The sequence below is a fragment of the Triticum dicoccoides genome, chromosome 5B (genome assembly GCF_002162155.2).
Source record: "Triticum dicoccoides isolate Atlit2015 ecotype Zavitan chromosome 5B, WEW_v2.0, whole genome shotgun sequence".
Taxonomy (NCBI): domain Eukaryota; kingdom Viridiplantae; phylum Streptophyta; class Magnoliopsida; order Poales; family Poaceae; genus Triticum; species Triticum dicoccoides.
The window spans coordinates 603,346,908-603,362,561 of record NC_041389.1 but is presented as its reverse complement, the minus strand read 5'-3'; the positions used below and the strand labels follow the sequence as shown (position 1 = coordinate 603,362,561).

General features: G+C 45.5%; 1 protein-coding gene across 1 annotated transcript; it reads right to left on the bottom strand.

The window, feature by feature from the left end:
• Nucleotides 1-548: 548 nt before the first annotated feature.
• On the bottom strand, nucleotides 549-8,726 carry LOC119311976 (kinesin-like protein KIN-8B). Its single transcript, XM_037587690.1, has 16 exons — nucleotides 8,065-8,726; nucleotides 7,872-7,949; nucleotides 7,622-7,738; nucleotides 5,218-5,303; nucleotides 4,319-4,463; nucleotides 4,116-4,211; nucleotides 3,593-3,684; nucleotides 3,213-3,314; nucleotides 2,984-3,130; nucleotides 2,760-2,910; nucleotides 2,539-2,601; nucleotides 2,207-2,443; nucleotides 1,962-2,066; nucleotides 1,775-1,888; nucleotides 1,158-1,691; nucleotides 549-980 (listed from the first exon to the last, which is right to left on the bottom strand). Exons 1-16 carry the CDS (start codon nucleotides 8,110-8,112, stop codon nucleotides 957-959), a joined length of 2,139 nt encoding a protein of 712 aa, XP_037443587.1. The 5' UTR covers nucleotides 8,113-8,726; the 3' UTR covers nucleotides 549-956.
• Between the last annotated feature and the right edge of the window lie 6,928 nt (nucleotides 8,727-15,654).

The following is a 15,654-nucleotide window of genomic DNA, read 5'->3' as shown; positions in this document are numbered from 1 at the left end:
ATGAATGAATGAATCATCTGCGTCCATGCATGATCCATCCATCCGCAGATGAGATGAGATGAGATGAGATGAGATCCCCACCGGCCCCAGTCCTACAGTACAAGTTGTTAGCGCTAGTACCACGGCCCATGCGCAACACATGATCTCCCATCTATCCTATACTGCTCCCGACATACGGTGCCCTGTCCTTGAGCTCAATCATCAGGCATCATACGTATCTCCCAGCAACGGTGATGTCAACTGTAACTGCTCGCTGTTCTTATTCATTTCATCGGTGTTTGAGCAACGGTCTCGAAAGCTCTCATTTATTCAGGCCCAGTTTGTGTTTCGCTGTAAAAAGGAGTAGACGAAAAATGCAGTCGAAAACATGTCAAACAAACGCCAAAATAGGAAAAAGCGGATTCGATAGTAAACGGGATCATTATAATGCCAAACGCAGCCTTGGGCCCATTGAGAACATTAGGGAATGTTCTTTTCATCTGTTGAAATTTTCCTAGGTAACCTTTGCAAGGGGTACCACTTACTGGAGATTTCGTTCATAGACCATCTTGTTCGCAGCGGGGCTTTACTTGCTTGATGAAGGGTTAAGAGTCACAGCAAATTTACAGGATTCTTGGCCCGAAAGGCAGATTCAGCCCCAACAGACGCATACACTATACAAGGGAACAGACTAACAGGAGACAGGGTGCAGCAGGACTGACTACAGGAGAGACTAACAACTACTGTACAAGAGCGGAGTGAACCATGCAACAGATCTAGAGGCACCAAAATGACCATGAACATGGCCTAGGGCATGGCAACAGCTTGGCCTAAACTACCAGTAACATCCTCTTATCAGATCCAGGAACTCGGCCAGGATCATATCAGATTGCAGGCATCAGGCTGGTATTATAGCCATGTCAGCTGGTTGTGTGAGTCATGACTCATGTGTCTTGTTGAATCTTCATGTGCTTCCTCTAACTTTCTCTAGAGCACGAATCCTGGAAAACGGAAGATCATAGTTCATGCCAAGATTAAAAATGTTGCCACTTAGACTCTACTACATGTCCTCCTTAATGGAAGATGCTACCATCATGTGGTTACTTGAGCAAGTTGAAATAGCATGCAGTTTCAAGAATATGGAGTGCAATTTGCTTGTAGAAGAGAGGTACAATTACCTTCCTTTGCCTGCTGAAACCTTCGATTCCAGAATATGGGGTGCGAAGCTCGCCGCTGCAGGGCGATCGCTCGCTTTTCGTCTCTGGGGTTGAATGGTATGGCGTTGACCCGCCACTCGCCCATTGTTTTCCATCACCCACATAAGGCGAGCAGCCAGACATCATGTAGTACGAGCTGAGATGTTCCTGCCTACAGATGGTAGGCGTCTCGTGTTGATTTTTGAGAACAGACATGGTGCTGAAACCTTGTTGGAAAAAGCAACTAGATGGAGAAGAAGAAGACTGTGACTGTGGACTAGGAAACGACATGAATGGTGGCAGCCTTCCATGGGGCGTAGAAACATCAGGGCTCGAGCTAGGCAAAGGGCAGCCTTCTACAGTTAAGCCTTGCTTAGCAGCCAACTTCAGAATCTGTTTCTGGTTTAGCCCTGTTCCATATAGAATGTTCCAAAGGCTCCTTAGAGATTCCCTCTGGTTATGTATTACTTGGTCCCGCATAGCCATCTCAATTTGAAGCTCAGCATTATTCATTCCCTGAAGGATTCATTTTTTACATATAAGCAGCTTGTCGGATATCATATTCTGGATGGAAAACTAAAACTTTTGGGATTACTCACAAGAAGCCTGTATTGGCTGAGAATCTGCAGGTAAGTCCTGTTCCCATTGTTACTGGTAGCCTCCTCGATCATATCTTGGAGCTGACGCCTACGACTCTCATTCAGTTCAATATCCTACAGTGAAAAGGATAAATAGCCATGTAAGTTTGCTTCAAGGTAAGAGAGCAAAATTAAACTCAAGATGTACCTTTCTGTAGCCAGCACCAGCTTCGTCATTGTCACGGATGTTGTCAAGAATAACTTGCCTCCTTGATGTTAAGGCTTGCAAAACTGTATAATCCTTCTCATTCACCTGAATACAAAAACCCATCAGTGCACTGTACATAGTGTGGAATTTCTAAGAAATCTGTTGCGACAATAGATGCAGGAAATAGCTGCTACAGTCTGTTTGATGAAAGAGTTCTCGAAAAATTGATCAGTCAAGTTACCCACCTGTGGTCTTGCAATTGCACTGTCAAGATGTTGGAGCTCCATCCGGTTACGCTTGTTGGTTTCTTCAAGTTCAAACAGTGCTTTCTGTAGATTTATACGTTCTTGAACATTCTCGCCAGTTTCTTGGCTCAAGACATTTAGCCAAGATAGTTCATTATCTGCAGCCTTTTCAGTAGGTTTTACACTTAATTGATGCTCCTTATCAGCTAATTCTTTTTTCAACTGAGAAACCTCACCCTACAAAGTGACGATGCGACACACTTCAGTATTTTACTGTGGCCAACAAATAGGTATAACACTAGAAATTTACTTATTTCCCCGTTAAGGCAAACCTGGAGATTCTCTATCATCCTTTGGTAGTCTTCAACATGATTGTCGATCGTTCCAATATTTTTCTATACAGGAAAAAGAACAAACATCAGAAAAATAGACCTGGCTACTTTAGCATGTATGATTCAGAAAAGTAACTGGTTCTGTCGTGTGGGAGAAAGATGAATCGACAGAAATAACATCTCCTTGTGTGTGCACTCGACCAAAAGAAATGACTCCTTACATGAACATGTGTTTTTATCTCCTTAGCACGGTCCGCATACTTGAGTGTATTGGTAGTGTGATGATACTGATCATCAGCTGGTGATATTGTGGCAATCATGACAGTTCGAGAATTACCAGAGAGACCATCCTTCAGAATTCGAGTTAATTTGCTGTAAATAGCCACTGTCACATAACTAGAATGGACAAAATTGGTTCTGATAGTAGAATGTCCACCTGACATACCTGTTGCGATATGGAACATATGCTAGACCTTTCTTATTTTGCTTGCCGAGGGCATTGATGCAATTCGCTAATGCTAGAAGTGACCGATTAATGTTGGCTCCATCTCTAAGCTTTTGGCCAAAATTGTTCGTTTCAGTAGCCCTCTCACTGCTCAAAGAAAATTGTTTTCAGCTTACTTTTGCTGACAGAGTGAAAAGAAAAGCAGCAGCCCAAAAAGAATAGTTATTACCTGCCCGCAAGATCAACCAAGGCAAGCTTTCCACGAAGAACTTGACTACCATATTTTCCTTTCTGCTTGCGTCTTACAGTAATTTCCAGTACAGCATGTGAACTTGAAAAGGAGAGCAAAATATTTTCTATGTGAGAATAATGTAAAGATAGACTCACAATCTCAATAATCTAGCAGATTAAAGATCGTAGCTTGCAGGCACTATTACCTGATCGTAACTGTCTTGATAGACTCACAATCTCAATAATTTAGCAGATTAAAGATATTAAGTAACCTTAAATAGCAGTTATTTAAGTTTTATTAAGATGTAACTGATTCATTTAAAAGGTAAATAAGTAATGGAAGCATGAACTTTTAAAGGGGAAGCAGAAAATATTTACCGCGAAGAAGTTGCGTTTGCTTCCGTGCTCTCTGTCTTGCGTCTGCTGTTGCCTATGTTCAAGAGTTCAAGGATCTTATCTGCTGAATGGACCTAGGAAAATAACAGTTTGAACATCCAAATTTAGTTTATGCAAAAACTGATGGGAATCAACAGGCATGCTTTCAGAATATGGCATGACATGCAATAGATACTGAATGTTGCAACAGAATTAGACAAAACACAAGAAAGAAGGCTTCATACAAACCTGAGGACCAATTCTTCAATACAAACTTATCAATTATCATAAACAAGATGACCGACTTAAAAGCACAACAAGAAGATCTAGTCATGTCCTTTCATTGTCAACTTATCAGCTACTTGAATATAGCAGATAACATTACGCGCAAAATAATAGTTAGAAATGTTAGGAGTAACAAAAAAAAAGAAGCAAATAACACAAAAGAAGGCCAGAATTAACACTAGCAGCCAAGGCATTTATCTTATTAGCAGGGAAAACAAATACGGAAGGAAGAGGTGTAAACCTTAATTCTTCTTAAACCAGCGACTATTATGCCATGCTCGGGGTCCTCACGAAGCTCCAGGTGACCCGAGGATTTCTCAAGCAAATCATAGATAACCTGGAATTCAGAAAACCAACAATTATTTCACAGCTTATATGCAACACATATATTATGACTGGTAATTTGATATTATCTAATTATCAACACAATATTTTGTAGATTACCTCATTGTATACTTCCAGATATGAACATGAGACTTCAAATGTATCTGAACTATCATCTTTTTTTATTTGATCAAAGATTGTGCGAAAGCTAAGAACCATAAGACCAGGATCATTCCGGCTTCCAACCATTGTATATGTTTTGCCACTGCAGAATTACATACAGCAGGACATATTAATATACATATGGAACAACTTCAGATTGTAGCCCAGTATCCAAGTATAGCAAAAACACCTTTACTGAATAAATAGTACTACCTCCGTCTCAAAATATAAGAAATATAAGACGTTTTTGTAGCCTACAAAAACGTCTTATATTTTGAGACAGAGGTAGTATATCAGTTCTTCACCAGGGAAGTTTTGAAAAGAATGAAAGAAAAGAAACAAAGTAACCTCCCATAGCAACTGGGAACAGTTTGATTTTAGCAATTTGAACAGTCAACTACTTATAGCCATAAGATCAAGTTTTTCTCATCGTGTTTGCACATGCACAAATCCTTAAGTCTTATCAAACAGACCTGGACGGTGACTTAGAAAAAGCAAAACCATTTGAACAATCATTAAATTGATATGGCAACTGACTAAGTGTGAAGTAAATACGACAATCATTTAATTACTTTTTAACCCTCAAGCTTACCAGGCATGGTACACAAAAAATCCCGAAATAGAGGAAATTCAGGAAAATATAATGTGTTAATTCAATGATCACATCTGAAGAAGTGTTTGGACAGTATATCATCCATTTCCTTAAAAATAAAAAACTTATGAAATTTACACCATACTTTAATAACAGCAACTTATGAGATCCTTCAGAACTGTGAGTGTAAGGCAGTACATATTTGATGATGGCTAAAGATAGCAGTCTGCTTGTCAGTAGTAAAACTATTCCAGTGAATGCATACCTTCCAGTAGATCCATAGGCAAAGACTGTCACATTAAGGCCTTGAACTACACCCAAAACTGTGGGAGAAATATTCTTATAAACGTCCTGCGGAAGAATGCATTTATATCAAATTAAAATCATAAGATGTTATAGTGTAAAACATGAACGACAAGAACACAGCATTTCTATACACATCCATATGGTTCTCATTGCAGTTTCCATATATTCAGTGATAATAACCTTACAACAGCAACAACTAAGCCTTTAGTCCCAAACAAGTTGGGGCAGGCTAGAGCTGAAACCCATAAGATCTATTATCACAAACATATTAGCATCAGTTTGAAATAAATGCATTTTAGACTACTGAACTTGCTGGGTTGTGTTGAAACACAGTACTCACAAAATAATGTAATAGATAAAATAATTAAATGTGGAAAGGGGTAATAACTTATATGTATGTACATATGTACTGTATCAGTTAGAACATCTCCAACAGCAGACCAAAAAACACAGCCGTGACCCAAAAACTGTTTTTTTTTGTCTTTTGGGCCATAAAAAACTGCTCCAACAGCATACCAATAACTATATGGCGACCGAACTTTTTTATATCCTGACCAAAATATTGCGACAAGTGATTTGACCAAAAACCAAAGCTGCTGCAGCGGGAACCCAACCGCCGCCGCGCCGTCTCACCCCGAGCACTCCCACGGCCATCCTGAGCCACGCCCGTCCGGCCCCGCCCAATTCCGGCTGTCCCACCGCGCTCCAAACCGTCAGATCCGCCACCGCCCCTGTCCCTGAGCTCGCGCAGCCGACCCCAAGCACCAGGACGCCGCCCCCGAACTTCCACGCCGCCGGATTCCGCCATCATTTTTCCCGCCGTCGGATTGTCATGTTTCGTGTGCTTCTCAAAATTTTGGTCTGCTGGAAAAGCACAAGATTTTCTGGTGACCAAAAACCTTCTCTCTCCACCCCTAAACCGAGTTTTTGGTCACCAAATTTTTGGTCTGCTGTTGGAGATGCTCTTAGTCCAACCTATTACATAGTGTTACAGTAGGGCTAAAAAATCCCATATTAACGGAAAATAAATAAATCTATACAGTATTTGCAGGTCATCAAAACAGTGGAATTTCGTCAGCTATGTTTAGAGTTGTTGAGCAGTTATAGTTGTACAGAAAAATACAACTATATGTTTGAAAAAAATAAGACTATTTGTTAATAAAAGCACAATTGTTTTGGTATCTAGCCGGGCAGGAGATTTGACTACGTATATACACGTTTCCAGCATCTATGTATACCTGTGTAACATGGCCTGATCATAGAACTTTGATTGCTTAAACATTTTATGTAACGTTTTTTTACAAGAATGATTCTGACAAGGTCCAGCAATACGGTATTAACATTTTCAACACGGTGTATGATGTTACACGACTTGCTAAAACAAGTAAAAAAATAGTATTCACATGAAATCAAGTTCTAATAGTGATTTAAACATTGCTGGCAGATCTGTTTGGATTTATGAGTTATTAATACATACACATGTTTGTCATGATAAGCTGCTAGGGGTTTATAGCCTGGACTCAGACCAGCTCATAAGTAGGACTAGTTATGTATCCAATAACTTCCAGCCACTAGGTGCTCGCATGATCTCCCAGTTGCAGGACACAACAAATTGTCACACAAAAATCTCAAAATAAATGCAGTGACTTCAACTAACCTACAGATTTTTCAAACGTTAACACAGCAGAAACAAGTTTGTTTTTCTGAAAAAGGGGTGACCACGGAGCAGAAACAAGTGGTACTGGGTTAGAACTAGATAACACGGTTGTAGAGCGGACTAGTGCAACCGTATCAGGGAGAGCCACTGTAGACGAACTACGAAGACCGTGGATAACAAACGGTCGCCCAGCTAGTTGCACTTAATTACAGTTTACACTTTACAGGGTAAGTGATGAAGATAAAGTTCAGCAAATGCCCCAGGCTCCAGTCCAGGGCTCTGATAAAAAAACAAAAGTGAGCTTTGGAAATTAGTTCTCTAAACTAGAGTCCTTTTCCCTGAAACCAGACGTATACGCGTTAGGTAGCATACCTAACAGTAACAAATACAGCCAAGGATTTGTTTGCTCCAGACTGAATTGGCGTTTTGCACATGCCAATAGTATCGTTACAACCTAGAGCTATCCAAAGCATGAGCAACTCCTAGTTTTGGCAATTAATAAACCAAAGGGGTTGGTTGTGGTTTCGCTTTCTGGAGTATCATTTCCTAAAATGCAAGACATGACCATTCTAGGAACTCCAAAGATTCAGTGCAGGTATAATATAAACACTTGCTGTAATCAGCATATGAGCCCATTGTCAACAGCAAGCCAAGCAAATTCAAGGTCAGAGCAGCACAAGCTAATGAGCTATATAAGCCTGCGTACCGTGTTGGAGCATCCAGGCACGTACACGTGATCGAAGCTGTATCTTTTCTCCTTGGTCCGGTTTTGGATGAGGTCCAGGTAGCCCTTGGAGATATCAGGGTCCAACACAGCCACATTCTGGAGAAACATACAAGCACAACATCACTACTACTTTGCTACCATTACCATCCATGGCAAAATTCAATCCACCCATGACACGAACTACTAGTTCATGGCCCAACCAAATGAAGCCGGGCCTCTGAATGTTTACCTTGTCATCAATGACTTGTATGATGTGCCGCGAGCGCCGGCGCTCGTTGTCGGTCAGTGGCCTGCACTTGACGGCCACCTGCAAATGGAAACAGCAGGATCACACACGCGCGCGCGAAGCAACAGAGTGATTAAGCAATGGAACAGAAGTGCAGTCAAATCGCAGTGGATTAGTGGAGAGGATGCATTAGTACCTGCAGCGTGGCCGTCTGCCTGGAGGCCGGAGCCCGGATGGTCGGCATTGCGCGGAAGCTTCCTTTTGGGGCTTGGCCCCCAGCCGACCTCCCTCCCCCCCTTCCTTCGCCCAGAAGATGCGGTGCTAATCTAGCACAAGCCAACGCGACCGCGCCCACGCCCACGACCCTTCGGAATCACGCCACACGGGGACGGGGGCGGCATAAAGGCGAGGCGCATCCCCACCGCACCAGCACCACCACCAGCTGCCGCGGCGGCGGCGAAAAGGGGCCCCGCGAAAAGGAGCCCGCCACTGCCGCTGCTAAACTGGACGGCCACCACCAATCCGAGCCGCCGCCAGCCAGAAACGACGAATGCCGATGAGAAAATGCCGCCGGAGCCCGAGCCCCTCCGCCAAAATGCGGCGCCGCGTAGCCGTTCCCGCTCCCCCGCCGCGCACCAAACGCTCCAGAAATCGCCGCCCGGGGAATGAAGGAACGGCGGTTACTCCATCAACAGGAAAAAAATGGCAGCCCGAGCGCGTGTGATTGATTTGGTGGGTGGCACGACGAGGCCGGCAGGCGTACGAAGCGGATTCAGGAGAGAGGTTAGATGAAGCGGGGAGTGGGAGGAGGAGGAGGAGACGGAGGTGGAGGTGGAGGTGGTGGTTTAATGTGGCGAGAATAATTAATCGGCGGCAGCTGGAGAAGGCGACACGGAACGGAAGGGGAGAGGGAGGGGAGGTGGGGGTGGGCCTCGCCCTCGCCTAGCTGGGCCCCGCCCAACGGTCCGATGCCTTTGCTTGCGCTTGCGCCTCCGTCCGGGCCGGGCCGGGCCGGTCCGGTACACGACGCCGTACCTGCGGTACAGTCCTGCACACCGCACAGCACAGCTCAGCGCGCCCCTCTCTACCCTTTCCCTGCCCGCCAGGTCTCTTCTCGCGTCGGGGCGCTCTCGTCTCGTGCAAACATAATCTTGGAGGCCACTGTGTGCGTGCGTGCGTGCGTGCGTGCGTACGCGATGCAACAAAACGGGATGAACAAAGGGTCGGTGTGCACGAGTGCCGAAAGGCGTTCTGGTCCAGCTCAATGCATGATGCGGAACAGTGCGATGCTAGCTAGAGTGGGGGAGCTCACCTATGGTGCACGGGCGGTGGGTGATGGTGCGCCTTTAGTTTGGGTGTCGGGGCGGCGGCCATGGGTGGCGAGGCGAGGCTGCGCGCTTGGCTCTGCGTCGAGACGAGCGTCGTTGCAGCCGTGGTCGATCTCGTCTTAGCTATGTGGGTGGCAAGGGGAAAGCCGGCGAGGCGAGTGATTCTGGTGTGCCGTGGCTTCGGCGGTGGGGGCTCCCTGGTCGTGATTTGGAGGCCGTGTGCTGGCGGCGACAATCCTCCCTTCGGGTTGGTTCAAAGATCATGGTACCTCGTGTGGCACAGGCAACAATCCGAGCGAAAGTTCTGTGCTCTCGCACAGGTAACGGTGATGTTAGTGGTGTCGTTTTCTCTTGAGGGCATCGTTGTAGGTTTCCTTTTCGTGTTAAGGCTTCGGATGAAAACCCTAGTCCGTCATATCGGGCTCGATGGCAGTGGCGCATTGTGTCGTCAACTTCTTGAGGGCCTCGTCAAGGAGCTCAGGCACCGTGCCTTCTAAAATGCTCTAATCCTAACGAGAAGCCTCTTGACTCTGACGTGCGGTGCCTTCGTTGGTCTCCTATCTTCTACACGTGCTCATGGTGTCCCGACTCTAAAAACACAGGAATATCTTTTTCTTTTTTGACGGGAGAAAATGATTCGATGAAACACTGATGGTAATAACTCTCCAATACAACTGTACAAGCAACAATTAGAAGACCGTATACTCAATTAAGCAGTAGCGTGCATCCCTTCTTAAACGGTGTGTAAAAGCAGCAGTAACGTACAACTAATTGAGCAAATTAAGCAAATTAAGTTGGCATCCGTGCATGCATAAACGCGTGTCTATTTTAATCAGATCGAAGCATCAAATCCGTCGACGTTGATATCGCCATGCTAATCTTGTATTTATTTATTTATTGAAACCGACCATGCTAATCTTTCAGATAATGAAAGAAAAACAGCTTTCCGTCTCTGCATTATAAAATTGTTTCCCTGTCGGTTGCCACGTCGACCTCTTTTCTTAAACCACCAGCAGCTACAGTGAGTCTCGGTGTACGACCGGAGCAAAACGGTACAGTTTTATTTCCCCGTTGATTTCTTGGATCGGAGGCGCTAAATTAGTCAAGAGAAACATTAGTGAACCTGTCGCCATTCAGACAACGAGTGAAACAATGATTACCAAAGAAAAAGAAAAACAAGGGAAAATAAATATTTTTCTCTAACGTTAATTTGCTTGTACCTTGCGCTTTTATGCGCGAGCTGACTCTTTCTTTCCCTCTAGACCGGTCTAGGTGCATGGAACAAGCTAATAATTGAGACTTCGATCCGGATCATAAATACTGTTCGTTTTAAATTTTTCTGTTGATTTCATTTTCGTTGCGTCGCTGATTTCAAATGAAATGTGTGTGTCGCACCCACCACGAGCCGGTGGGGATTTTCCGGTGAAGCTGATGCATACTGGAGCAGAACTGTAGGCTTTTGAGTGATTGCGGTCCAGCGAAGTGATAGATCGCGCCCTCTAAATTCAAACTCGGTGGAAGTTTGAAATGGTCAGTGGAAATGGAGTGTACAGTACTAAATTTCCCAACTACTGCAAAATGGACTGCTCGTCGTTACGTTTGTGTCGACGCCTCCTCAGATCTTGGATGCATCAAACAATTGCCTGGCACAGGGTTCAAAAGTCAAGCGCGCGTGCGTGGAGCCAAGGACAAGATCCGATGAACGCAAATATTTATAATACTGTCCCGTTTTGAATTCGAACTCAACTCGTGGACTTATTTGAACGTCGACCGATCTGTGGATAGTTAATGGCCTCAACAAGAAACAGCGTACGTGCGTATCCATTCATGCCCCCGTTTCAGAACATGGGCTGTAGACATGGAGCGAAGCACAGCCGCCCTGAAAACGAAATTCAAAAGGTCAAATGAGCAGTGAGCCAACAAAGACGAGATGGCCACCCCCCGCGCGTGCTGTAGATCGACCATGGCGTGTCAGGATTTTAAGAGCGGTCCGCCTTCTCGCCATACGGCCTTTAGGCTGTGTGTAATGGGGAGTATCATATACTAGTATCATGCATATGATACTACTTCTCTAATGCATAGCATCATATATTAGTATCATATAGTACTTTATTTATTGTCATGCATGACACAAAATAGCATAACATTTAATATGATACGGTATCATGATATGATACTACGCCCTCTCTTTCTTCATTTAATGCTATGGCATCTCATCAAAATTGTATAGTTGGCATGTATGATACTAGCTATATGATACTACCATTACGACCAGCCTTAGTTATGCACAGTGCAGTGCTTTTTCACGCATGTATATCGAAAGTGTTCTTTTTGCTCGCGAGACCCTTGATAAACAGTGCAATCAAAGAAATTGGAAAGGATTTAAAAAAAACAGATTTTTGTTACGACAAGCATTGATGAACTGTGTACATGCGCGTAAACTTTTGTGAAAAAAAATCTTTCCTAACTTTGTGAGGGAAAAAAACAATGTTGCAAAAACTTCGATCTTGTTCGCTTTGTCTAGAGTATTTAGAAAAAAAAACTTCACAAAATTTTGTATGTCTATAGACAATTTGTCAGTGCTTGTTGCCAAAAAACCAGACTGCATTTAATTAATTTACTATTCACGAGAAAGAAATTAAGCTCACGAGCAGAAACTCACTGTCCATACTTTGTCAATACGAGTGAGTGACCTACGCCTTCCAATCTACGGTTTCAACTACTTTTATCTAAAGCTTCTTCGCTCCCCAATACACTTGTGCCTTCTTTTAGGGCAACTTCAACGTGCCAACCCAAGGGGACACGCAATGTCTCTGTTTTTTGCCTGTTTGGGTCGTTTGTAGGGGTGGCATCTGCGCTTGTCCGTGCTTTTCTGGTCAGTGCGCCCAATCGGCCACCCCATTTGGTTCGACTCGGCAGGTTTATTCAACAAACATATTTTCATCATCAAACATAGCAAAATAAAGCTTCTTTTTTTTTTGCATAGTCCCATATGTCATGCCGACGTACAACATTGCGCCAAAATAATTGCATGTCGCCCATGGTTCATGCATCTCGGCCATAGTCATGTGAAACAAATAAAATAAGATAATCACGCATTTCGCTCAAGCACTAACTTTTGCTTCTTCTCGAACCAAAGCATTTTTCTTGTGTACATCTTGCTCAAGTCGTCTGCCATGATCTCCACTTCGAGATTATACCGAGCTCTACCTCCTTGGCTCTTGACCGGGCATTGGCTTCATCGATCTCGAGCTTCTTCTTTTGTATGTCAAAGAAGGTCTTCATTGCCTCCTCTTTCTCTTGGCGCTTCATCTCTTCTCTCTTCTTAATTGACAACTCCTTTTGGGTCATGAACCCCTTCAAAGTTTCTTCCAATGTGAGTGTCGAAGCATCACGCTTTTGCATCCACCTTGAAATTGGTCAGCCCCCTCGGCTTCTTCTCACTTTCACTCTTTCACTTGGGTCGACGACCGATGAGTATCCCCCCCCCCCCCGGCCTTTTTTGCGCCGCATATTGCTCCTTACTTTTTTTTATGATGGGTTGATCCAGGTTCCATCATATCCAAAGGGACTATCAAACTTGTCTATATGCTATCAGTGCATCATAATCACTAGAAAATGGGGATTCTTTCATGTACTTTGAATTATTAATATTGTAATTCACTCAGTAAAGAAGGGTACGCGCTATGGCTTGCGCAGTGGATCTTCAGGCAACCAACATGGCACATCCAATTCCGATCAACAACTTGCAGGTATGGCCGAGTGGCTTAAGGCATTGGGAATGGTGCGTTCTGAGGTATGGAGTGGGAGAGAGGGGATGTGATGATTGAGGTTTTAAATAAGACGACCTTTGCAATTTATATTTGGATCTTCTTCTTTTTTTACTTTGGGCGCTCGTTGATTTTCATCAAACAATAGATCAAGGTGAATGTCTTGCCCCCAAGTTGAACTTTAAAGGTATCCAAAACTTGAAACACCTACAAAGAGAGATTAAACCAACAAGATATATTTATATGCACGGGGGGCTGATATATCCTCATATGAACAAGGGAAGGAAAACAATACCATGTCCTTTACGTCAATGCCATTCCCAGTCGGGCCAGCTACATTCTCAAGGGAGCCATAAAATTTGTTGCACTTCAATTGGATGAAGACCCACCTCTTTTGAAGTGACATGTCAGTGTGGTCACTCTCAACTTTGTAGGGCTCAAACTTCCTACGTTCATGGAAATAATCATGAACCCTCTTCCAAAATGTTGTCCCATTTTGTTCGATGCCGATTTTGGGATATTGTCCAATTGCCATCCAAGCATCGTAGAGTAACTTGTCCTCATTCTTCGTGTATGCTCCCGTCTTCACGCTTTGCCGCCTCCTTTGCGACCAGGCTTGATCAATTAGCTCTTTATCAAAAAATTGCTTTCCTTCGATGTCAGACTCCCTCTTGACCTTGGGTACCTTGGTGTTGAGTTTCTTGGCCTTGACTGTCTTGGTTGTGGGTGTCTTGGCCTTGAGTCCTGTTGGCATCATACCCTTGGCTACCCTCATCGATCATCTCCTCCATGACATCCTCGCAGTACCTCAGGCCGTCCGGCGTCGAGGCTGGAATATCATTAAACAGGTTACCAGCATCGGGAAAGTTGCCCAGGAAGATCTCCCACTGGCACTTCCTTTGCGTCCCGGTGGACTAGCCAGCCACAAGTGTGGCATTGAGATCAATAGGTGGCTCCATGGGGACGACCGACACGGAGTTACCCATTTTCGACGAGCCGTCCCGAGGTGACATGGAGCAGCGGGACGTTGTAGGGTCATGTCTGGGAAGGTAACTGTATGTCGGCGGCGGTGTTGACATGCGCGGCGACTCCAGTAGCCTGGGCGGGTGGGTCGCCGACGAGCCTGTGATAGGGCTGGCTCGGGGTACCCTAGCAAGAGGAGGACTTGTTGCACGACTTTGACGGCGATGGACTCGGTGTTTGGAGCAGCGACTGTGACGACGAGAAGGGCCAGCTCGTGATGCACTAGCAAGAGGAAGGCGTGTTGCGTGGCTTTGGCGGCTATGGCCTCCATGTCTGTAGCGGCCGCGACGGTAAGAAGGATCGGCTCGCGGTACCCTAGCAAGAGGAAGGCGTAAACACGTGACTTTGGCAACGATGGCCTCGTTGTCCGCGGACATTGGAGGCGTCTTCTTTTGTGTTTCTCCTTCCTCCTTTGGCGGCTATGGCCTCGATGTTCGTAGCGGCTGCGGACGGCGAGAAGAATCGGCTCGCGGTACCCTAGCAAGAGGAGGGCGTGTTGCGTGACTTTGGCGGTGATGGCCTCGTTGTCCGCAGCGACGGCCACAACGATGACATTGGAGGCGTCTTCTTTTTTGTTTCTCCTTCCTCCTTTTGTTTCTCCTTCCTCCTTTGGTTGGCCCGCTTAGAGCTCCTTCTTCGGCTTCTTCGAGGCCACGACGCGGGCAACCACAATTGGGATGGGAGCAGCGGCGGTGGCAGGTTCGTCGGCCAGGGCTGTAGGACGAGAGGTTTGAGGGAGAAGAAATATGGGAATAGAAATGGTGTGCTACGGTCAGACGGTGCCACGGGAGGACGTCGTGGGCGTCTGTGGCATGTCCGACAGACCCAAACCCAGACCAACTTTGAGCTGAAAATGGATCGAAGCAGACATGAAACCGGACAGCCGCCCGTGCTTTGTCCGTGCGGACCCAAGCGTACGCGGGTGGAGAAAAGGCATCAGCCGTTGAGTGGCACTTATAAATTGTTACCCTCTTTCATTCGCAAAAAACAAAACAAAAACTTGTTCGTACCCTTTTATTTATTTTTTGAGATGAGAAACCCCAATAGGATAACTAGTAGGAGTGGTACTCGTAGCATGTGTCAAAGACCCGTGCATTTGGATTTATTCACTTAATCTCGCTTACAACTGGTGTGCAGGGGCGTACGGCCACCGGCCGGGGCCAGAGGGAGAGAGCCTGGCCCAGCGGGCGGGGCTACTACTGAGCGCAGACAATGATCACGGGGAGGCCACCACCGGACCGGTCGGACCGGAGGCGGCAAGTTGCCGATGAGGTGGTTGGTTGACGACGCCCGTTCCACTCCAGGCGAAGCCGTTATTCTAATCGCTCGCCGGAAGAAGCAACTGGACATCGAGATCATTCCTTTAAGAGCGCTGCTACGCAGACGACGATGCGCGAACGATTTGTGCACGACGCTGCACATCAGGTCGTCCATGCATGTCATCGAAGTCCAATGAACGGCTGGATGTGGCATCGTCCAACTGTCGTGCAATCGATCCATCGTCTTCACAGCATTTCCGTTCCTTTAATCGCTCGCCAGAAGTAGGATGTGCCTTTCTTCTTTCTCTTCCCCGGCCGTATTTTTATCGAAAATGCTCCAGCTCCCGTGGCTGGCGCACGGATGCTTCTGGCCGTCTCGTGCTTGTGGGGCGCATGTGCATTGGCT

Bases quoted from the DNA above. Each gene is read 5' to 3' on its own strand.
- LOC119311976 (XM_037587690.1), bottom strand. From the start codon at position 8,112: ATGCCGACCATCCGGGCTCCGGCCTCCAGGCAGACGGCCACGCTGCAG. The intron at 1,889-1,961 runs GTACATCTTGAG...TTTTCACTGTAG, and splicing joins CTGGTGCTGGCTACAGAAAG to GATATTGAACTGAATGAGAG. The intron at 981-1,157 runs GTAATTGTACCT...TCCGTTTTCCAG, and splicing joins GTTTCAGCAGGCAAAGGAAG to GATTCGTGCTCTAGAGAAAG.